At 34.6% G+C, this 9,486-nt stretch overlaps 1 protein-coding gene across 1 annotated transcript; it reads right to left on the bottom strand.

The window, feature by feature from the left end:
• Window positions 1-7,391: 7,391 nt before the first annotated feature.
• Window positions 7,392-8,303, bottom strand: LOC130867779 (vomeronasal type-1 receptor 4-like). Its single transcript, XM_057759955.1, has one exon. The coding sequence runs from the start codon at window positions 8,301-8,303 to the stop codon at window positions 7,392-7,394; it is 912 nt and encodes a 303-aa protein (XP_057615938.1).
• Between the last annotated feature and the right edge of the window lie 1,183 nt (window positions 8,304-9,486).

Raw genomic sequence — 9,486 nt, 5'->3', positions numbered from 1 at the left:
GAACACTATATCTCTCATTCTTTTTTGATTAGTCAAGACAGCTTTTTCCTGAATTCCTCCATCACCAATGATGTCACCCTTATTCAGTAGACAATACTGCCTCTTTGTTGTCTTTATTAGGGGTAGGAAAGTCAGAGCTGGTATTATGTAGAGAAGACGAGTCTTTGGAACTTAACTTACACCATCAGCCAGATTTCTAGAAATGTCAGTGAAAAGAACAATGACAGCCTGAAAATTACTTAATAGTTACACAAAGTGACAATGTGAAGCATATGCTTGACATCATGAAAAATATGACATTGCAAAGAAGAAAAATTCTATTTAAATATCACTGCAAGATTTCCAAAGATCTGAAAAGAGTTGGGAACCAAGAGCCTAACCTGTAATGACTCACAGCCTTATCTTTTAGTTAGGTTCAACTTTCTAATGTTTCAATTATATTCTAAAATACTGCCACTTCAAAATTCAAGATGTTTTTCTTTTGGGAGAAAATAACATTCAGACTATATCAGTCAAGGATATGACAAAGGATGAACAATTAGGATAAAAATAATAACTGTGGAGACTGATACATGAGACAACCCAGGGTGTCAGCGAGGGTGAGGAGGACCCAAAAGGAAATTTTAGACAGCTTGGGCTACAGGTAGATATTTACATCGGATTTGAGGAAGTCAAATTTACAAACATTTTCAAAAGCTTCATTATATTTTATTCATGTCTTCCTTTTCTTCTGTTGTTTATCTACACCTATGTATTACAAGTGTTTTAACTCAATTCCACTTTATATCCACTGTCCCCTAAAAACAGATCATAATCCTATTGTAAGAAACTACCACTATCACTCAGATAAAAGGACATTGTATTAAACTGACAATTATTATTATACCCATTAATTAATCTCTCAATTTTCATAAGACTCATTTTTTGTAGATGACAAGTAACACAGATACTTGTAGGAATATTTCATTTCTATTTTAATAAATAAAGCTTACCTAAAGTTCAGAGAGTAAAACAGCTTCACTGGTCAACCTTACTCTTCAGGCAGTGGTGACACACAACTTTGATCCCAGTAGCCACATTAGTTTGCCATAGAAACCTGGTGATAGTGGTATACTTCTTTAATCCTGGAGAAGAATATAAAACAGGAGGAGACAGCTCTCAAACACAGTCTCATTCTGACATTACTGGAGGCAGAATTACCATTTTGGACAAAGTTAGAGGTAAGAGCCAGTGGCTGGCTCTTTTGCTTTTCTGACTTCAGTTTGAACACCATTTTTTTTTACTAATATATCATAGTAAAGAATTGAGTTGTTAATAAGGTTCATTGAATGTATTTGATTTCTTGCTGGTCATTCTAAAGACATATCATGAGTCCAAGCCTGAAGAACTGTGAATTTACTGAAGATATTTAGTAAGAGCCCTTACAAGGTTCTTTAGAAAATTGACCTTAATAACTAGATTCATTTATGTGTTTTGTGGATCACTTTAGAACCATATACATTGTAAAAAATGATGCTCACCAACAGATGCATGATCACTCAGAAAAGTTAAAAGTCTTCTGTTCTCAAAATACTTCAAAGTGCCACTCACCTGCAGTTCTGAATTAACTGACAGCGAATCACACTCAAAGCAAGGTGATATGAATGTGATCAACTTGCCATATCTAGGGAGGTAGAAAAAATGTTTTAAATCTTCTTCAAACTAGCTGACAAGACCCTGAATTCATCTTTTAAAAATGATGTCTTAGAAATGAAATGTACTCTATGACTGAAAACTAAGTGCAATATTTCCCACAATCCTTCAGTTTAAACAAGGAAGAGATGATGCAATGGAAAGAGAAAACACCCAAATTATGTCTGCATACTGAGATGTGTGCACTCATACTTCACAAATGTGGAGTAAGTTTGAAAGCTGACAGTGACTGACATTTGTCTTCTGAACCACAGTATCTGTACTGTGAACACACTTAAAACATCAACTAAAATAAGGTACTTACTCTGATGGGTATCTAAAGCTTCTTCATGGCAAAAGATTAAATTGAATACTGCTAATAAATGTGACAATCCAGGATCATACCAAGTTTAATTTGAATAATTTATTGATCTTTTTTTCTACTCTCATAGAGCAGTTGATTCTATGCACATCATGTTGTTCTGAATGTGTTCATCTATATTACAATCATGCTATAATAATGCTCAATTACCTACTCTGATTTGCATAATTGTTTGATGTGGACAAGGGTTTTCTGTTCACTGTGAGAAAAAGACCTTCGAGAACAGTTGATAAATGATAGATGGCTATTGTGGGCAATAAGGAGACTTAAAAAATGATTACCAGTCTGTACCCAAAGAGATTTATCCTAAGTCTGAACTTAGAAATACTACGCCAGGCAGAATTCCAAAAACTCAACCTACATACACTTTTCCTCATAAAATATCATTGTTTCATAAATGGATCTCATACTGTAAAAATGTATTGTTCACAGATATAGGAAAGCGTCCCAATACACATTCAATCTGAATCAAATATATTTATTGGTTTTGATTCCAGGAAAAGAAGCACAGTTGTAACTATGAAATGAATCATTGCCCTTTTACTTTTATATATACAACATGAAAACTAATTTGTATTGAAATAGTATGGCATAGACACAACTCACTGCTGAATATAAGATAGAGCTTGATATTGGTACCTGTGTAAGAAAGCTGCTTTCTTACTGTCAACAATGCATCCAAGAGACTGCATTTTCTCAGAAGGTGCAATTTTAGGGAGATTTACCATAATTGTGATAAGTGGATGCATTTAAAAGCAAGATCTTGAAAGTAATACTGTGACATATCCTCATTATTTCTATGGGAAATGTGAAAGCTTGGGAGAAATATTTATGACTCTTTGAAATGACCAAAGTTAATAAAACATAACACCAAGTTTATTCCTTTACTGTAGTTTCATTTATTTAATCTTACTGTAAATATCACTTCCTATAATAAAAGACACTCATCTGTTCCCCTACTCTGAATGATAGTAGGTTCATCTCCAAAATGTTACTGTACTACAGGTAGCACTGGGAGGGAGGGTGAGACCCGGGACAAAGTTCTGTGGTTCTGTGACTTCAGTTTCCTTCTGAACTTCAATTTTGGTTTCACTTTCAGTGGTCAATTCTCCACTGGCATTAGGAGGTAAAAAGTTTTCTGAAACTTTTGTTTAGATAATTATCAAAAACAATTATGATTTGTAAGAGTTGTGAGAGTCTCCAAGGAAATATCAGGTTTGGCAAGGTACTTACTGTTTAACTTTTCCCAAAGGCAAAACTTTTCATGTAGAAGTTGTACAAAATATCAATGTCTGTCATATGAGATATAAAAGTGGTTCAAACGACTCCAGCCCACAAAAGTTATTTTACCCAACAATTAAGTTGTTAAGTCTCTGAAACCTACTTGGGACATTTAAATCACCATGAAGACAAATGTAGTTATTCATTAATTATAGAATACCTAATGAAATTTCAGTAAAATAAAAGGCATGTCATAATCTGAAGTAGGAATTATTTCAGTCTTTGAAAAACCTAATGCAAAATAATTAGAATGCTGTTATAGAATTAGGATAGATGATACATTTCTTGCTCAAGAAATATCAGGAATTTTGAGCAGAGCCCTCTCTTAGAAGAGTTTACATATGTAGCATTTCTAAAAATGAAGTCACATATTTACTAAGTATTACATAAACTAGTGCTAACTTCTCAATCTAAAAGCACTGAATCAATATCAGTGAATTCTACAATTATATTTAATAAGGGAAGCAAGATTATTCATTGTTCATTAATTATTGAAGAAACAGAAATTTCTTGATTTAACATTTGGACTCTGTCCACTAACAACCCACCTTAGGGGATTTTAGGCCAAGAGCAAAGTTTGAAATAAATCACTTCTGACATATCTGTGAGACATTGCTTCCCAGATATAACTGAAAGTCACCAATTCATTGGAATATGTTGGGAACAAAGAAAGCTATTGATTTCAGGGTATGGCTTATTACAATGAAATACTAGTGGGTATAGTCATCTATGGGAAGAAGCTGATGAAACAAGAAGCATAAAATCTTTTGGCTTTAGTTAGAATGTGATAAAGCATTGATCCTCACTTTAGCTAACACTGGATATGAAGACATATTATTGGGTCCTAATGTCTTCCTTGGGGGAAGGGGTGAAAAGGCATGACATCAATGAATACAGATACTTGGAGTCAGGTAGAAAGCTTAGAGCAGACTTGTTTATTAACAATAACTTATACAATAACCTCCTAGCACTTATTTATTATGATTCATTGACAGTTGACATCTCATGCTCATTTCTCATTGACAAGGCATGATCAGGACCTTTGAAAGCACCTGTTGTTAGGTACACAGGAATCACTGCTTGGTTGCTTCTTTTTTTTTGGCTTCTCTTTTTTTTTTTTTTACTTTTTAAAAATTGCTTTAAAATAATACCAATCAAAATTCCCACTTCCTCCCCTCCTCCCACTTCCCTCCCACTCCCCCCACACCCTCCTCTACTCCCCTCCAGTCCTACTCTATTCTTTCCCAAGCTTTCTCAGGCTTTCTGTAGATTCAGTGCCCCATGTCTGGGCACCAAGAGGGCAAGGCACCCTGCCCTGTGGGAAGTCCAAGGCCCTCCCCACTACATCTAGGCTGAGCAAGATATACATCCAAAGAGAATAGGATCCCGAAAAGCCAGTACATGCAGTAGAGACAAATCCCAGTGGTTGACAGTTGGGGCAGACTGAGGGAACAATGACAATGGCATTGGTTGCTTCTTATTGGCTAGACACAGACAGGGCCTTTGACAGCTCCAGGTAGACTCCAATTTGGCTCCTTTTGGTCTGGTAGGCCTTAACTTTCTACATATCCACCATTTTTATTTGTTAAATAGGGTGCTCAGTAGGAGCTAGAGTTCTTTGCTCAGTCCTGTTGACTCTGCCTCAGGCGGGCACAGCAACTAGACTGAGCCTGTCTTAGATTGACCTACCAGAGAAACTCTAACCCATTATTGACTAGTAGCCTTAGAAGAGCATTTATTCCTGGAGTGCTGCCAGGGTGTGTGTGTGGGGTATTAGGCAGTAGCCTTTTGAATTATAATTAACCAGGCACGCACAATCTCCTTACCCTCTCTTAGGAGTGGAAGGGGTGGGGTGAGGGTGTGTAGGGGAGTGGGAGGGACGTGGGAGGAGGGAAGTGGAAATTTTGATTGGTATTATATATAAAGTAAAAAAAGGAAGATTTCTATCATCTAGGGATAACGTTTTTGTTTAAAGTATTAAGAGAAGGAAACTGAGGCATGTTTAAGGAGAACTGAGGTTCAATACAGTTTTCAAATATCACACAAATTATTGTTTATAATCCCTGTTCTACTTCCTGATGGATTTTAGGGGTTAAAAGACCAAGCAGCTAACTAAGTTCTCAACTAAATTCTGTCATATTTTCCTGTTTATTTGGTAGACTTGTGAGTTATAAAATATAATAAAATATAATAACAAGACAAAACAATTATCAATAAAGATTTTGTTCTAAGTAGAAAATGAATAAATATAACAACATAAAAAAAGAAAACTTATACACAATGGCTCAGACTCTTCACATCATCTAAAGCCCGATTTTCCCTGCTCCTCTGAGCCACCTTCTCTTTCTGACTACTCAGAGCTGTGGCTTCCATTGGCTGCTCAGCTGGAAAAAATTCTGGATCACTAATCATGTTCTTAACCTGAAACCTAGAAGCATAAGTCAGTGTACATCACTCAAAACACATCACACTTATATAGAATGTCATCAGTCACAATTTATACATTCTTCTGCATGACATATTATACACGTAGTTGATACTTATAAAACAAGTAATTTGATATGTCATTATCATTCTTCTGTTTTGCTACCAGTTGCTTGTGCTAATTACTCACATGTCTAGTTTATATGGTGTCTTATAGGTTCTTTGCATGAATAGTAAATATTATTTGTGTTTTTAAAAATCAGTTCTACTGTATTCTTGATTTCACTAATCTATTGGTTTTTTTTTTTTTGATATGTTCCTCTGGAAAAAGGTGTCTACTAAATTACTCCTCACTGTTAAACAATCACAAATTTCATCCCTTTGTGATCAGAATGACCACTATTAGCCTTTGCCTTCTTTTTTTGAATAGATACTTTCTAATCACTGAGAAGAGATTCTATTTTTGAAACATGTATTCTACACATAAAGCAGTTGTATACATGCTATATATTCAACATTGAATATCTTTCCTTTATCATCATATCTACATAACCTTGGGATATTATAGTATAAAAGGATTTTATTTCAAGAACCAAACCTTTCTCTTGTCAGTGTCACAACTGTATGAATAATTGAAAATTTCTGCACTGTGGTTTAAATGAACTGATTCTCTCAAAAAGAGACTCACTCTAAAGACATACAGCGTCTATAACTGATAAAAATTGAGTCCTAATATCTAAAAGACACCTAAATTATTGAACCATTTTATTTGTGATCACAATGCAATTTTCATACTTGTTGAACATTGAATATTATTCTGTAAACATTTAACACACTTTGACTGGAAGCGTAAGATTCTTTAAGAAGCACAGGTGTTGAACATTTGTGTAAAAACTCATAGCAGAAACACTCTGATGAGGACTTTTTCTTTCCCCCACCATTTCCTATCCCAGTGGTGTGAAGTGGGCAAACGGGTTACATGCAGTTGAGGATAGCTTCCATAGGAGTCTCTGAGGAAAACAGTCTTATAAAGATAATGTCTAGAAAACCTGTCATAATTCTTGACTTAGGGAGAGATGTGAACTTTTTTCTTTAAGGACAAAAACTGTTTTGTCTATAACTCTAGAGATTGACATATACATTCTCTTTCAAATATGTTGCTTACACAAATTCAATGAAGCAAGTAGATAGGAACATCTATGTTTAAGTAATAACAAGCATGATAGAGCCAAGTAAATTTATTATTTATATCAGTTTGTATCACTATATATTACTGTTTGCTTCTGACAAAGGTTTCTAATGCATATACTTCTCCATCATTCACTTCCTGGAAATACACATCGAGTGATTAAGTTCTAACTCACTCAATTTTCCATATATATATATATATATATATATATATATATATATATATATGGAGCACAGTATATCTGGTACAGGCCAATATGTTCCATCCAAAGGTTCAAAAATAAACAAATGAAGTTCAACCACATATTACAGCTTACCTTAGGATGGCAAATGGATTCTACATTAATTTATATGTTGAATTTTGAAGAAAATTATTGAACAAATTATTAGATAATATTCAAAAATATTATCAAATCTTAGTACTTATATAATTACATAAGTAATTTCAATTTTTCATGCAGAAAAAAAGAAACTTATGTATAATGATGGAGTTATGATTCATAATAAAAGGGCCAAGTGTGGGGAAGCACATAGAAACCATGGTTGTGATGTTCATTAGCCACCATCCACTATTATATTCAAGAGCAATCCAACCCCGTAAGATAGCGGAGAGGGCATAGAAACCTAGAAAGGTGAACACTAGGATCAGGATGCTTTTAGTGGCTCTAGACTCAGGGGATACCCTGATGGAAACATGAGAGCTATGGATATGTTGAACCCTTTGCTTGTGCCTATACAGAATGACAACCATGGATCCACCAGACCAGGCAATGATCATAGAAAGCAAAATTTCAGGTAATACACAGAAAGCTGTAAACAACCAGGCTGTGACTTCATTATAACCTACAGTTGAGCAATATTTTGAATCTCTTTTGAGTGTCTGATTTTTGCTGTCCTTTTTAATATACAAATACACAGGGAAAATCAAATTTATGACTATATATATGACCCAGCAGAGGGAAATGGAGGGTCCTATGTACTTTGGAACTTTGACCTTCAGATCCTTCCAACAGGAGTCACTTGGACTGATGGTGACAGCCTGAAAGACACTCAAAAAACAGATGGTACCAACAGACATGTTTCTGCCAAGTCTTTGAGTATACAAAAGAAGACTACAGCCAAAATCACTGATAAGCCATTTCATTCCAAAAGCCTGTATTGTTACTAACATACCACTGGAAACAATGACCAAGGAGTTTGCTGTGAACAGATGTGTGAAAATCAAATCCTTGGTCTTTAACTTCTGATCAATATAGTAATGGATGAGGTAGTAGGAAAGAAGAGAAAAATTTCCCAGAAATCCGATGGTACTCTGAAGTAAGAACACTATTCCAATTGCCAAATACTTGAGATTCATTCTGTCATTTAGCATCTTTTTTGTATGAATTATTGCAAAAATCACTTGATTAAGCAAAACAATTAATTGAAATTTCTATAGCTATAGTATGGATGTGCCAGAATTGTTTGAGCTTCTGATTGCAAAGCCAATATGTATAATATACCAAATCATTGCCTCAAATAAAATTTAATTTGTAAATAATAATAACTCTTCATAAGACTGCTGAAGTGTTCAAGTGCACATCCTCAGTAAGGAATAAACAGGGTAAGAATGACAGTGCTTTTGTTGGATATAATGCTTGGATCATGATGATGTCATAGCAGAAATATAAAGTAGAAAACAACTATTTGTAACCATTGGGTTAAGTAGTCATCTTACAGAATGGAAACTGTGATCACATTGTAGCCAATATTTTGGAAGTCTCTGTGTTACTGGAAATAATATAAATTTACATTTCAATCTATGGCTTTGCCTTCAAAGTTCACAATCTATTCATAAAAGTTAACATCTCATTTTAGATTTCCCCCATTTCCTTTAAGAGTACACAACCTTAGCTGATACTGACATGCTGCTATTCTCTGCAGCAGTGTAAACGAAGGATCAAGGAATTCACAAAACCCAGTGAAATAAATAAAATAGAAAAACTTAAAATATGTGTTTTTACATTGTAAGCCTAATTAGGCAAATCGGAACATAGGTCACCAGTTATCCAGTCTCTAACAGGTTAACATTGAAAGGAACTCATCTTCCAACAATTTTACCAGGAATACAGCAGAACATTATTATCAATGACACAGTTTTGGAGTTACAATGGTAAAATGCAATTTTATATTTCTATTTTGTTGGTGGAGGACTTTAGGAAGGTTCTCACTTTGCAATGTATGCTGGCCTGGAACTTTAAGCATATCTCTAAGTAATCCTCTGGGTTCCTGAGTTTGTCATAACCCACAAAGTTTTGTCTTTATTGTCTCTATTGAGTTTTATTTGTGAATCTCAATGAGGAGTTTATCTATGTATTTCACATAGGTTTTTTATTGTTGTTGTTAGACTACCATCCATCACAAAATGTAATGGGAATTGTTGGAAAAGTTATTTAGATCTGATTGATATGAAGTTGGAGTCTCTACATGTCTCTCTAAATGTCATGTAATCGCAGGCACAGATCATGACATAATCATGAAAGGTCCATGGGCATACCTGT

This window comes from Chionomys nivalis, chromosome 2 (genome assembly GCF_950005125.1).
Source record: "Chionomys nivalis chromosome 2, mChiNiv1.1, whole genome shotgun sequence".
Taxonomy (NCBI): domain Eukaryota; kingdom Metazoa; phylum Chordata; class Mammalia; order Rodentia; family Cricetidae; genus Chionomys; species Chionomys nivalis.
The sequence above is the reverse complement of the archived record's forward strand: the minus strand, read 5'-3'. Positions and strand labels throughout refer to the sequence as shown.

Coding starts and splice junctions, on each gene's coding strand:
- LOC130867779 (XM_057759955.1), bottom strand. CDS start 8,303: ATGAATCTCAAGTATTTGGCAATTGGAATAGTGTTCTTACTTCAGAGT.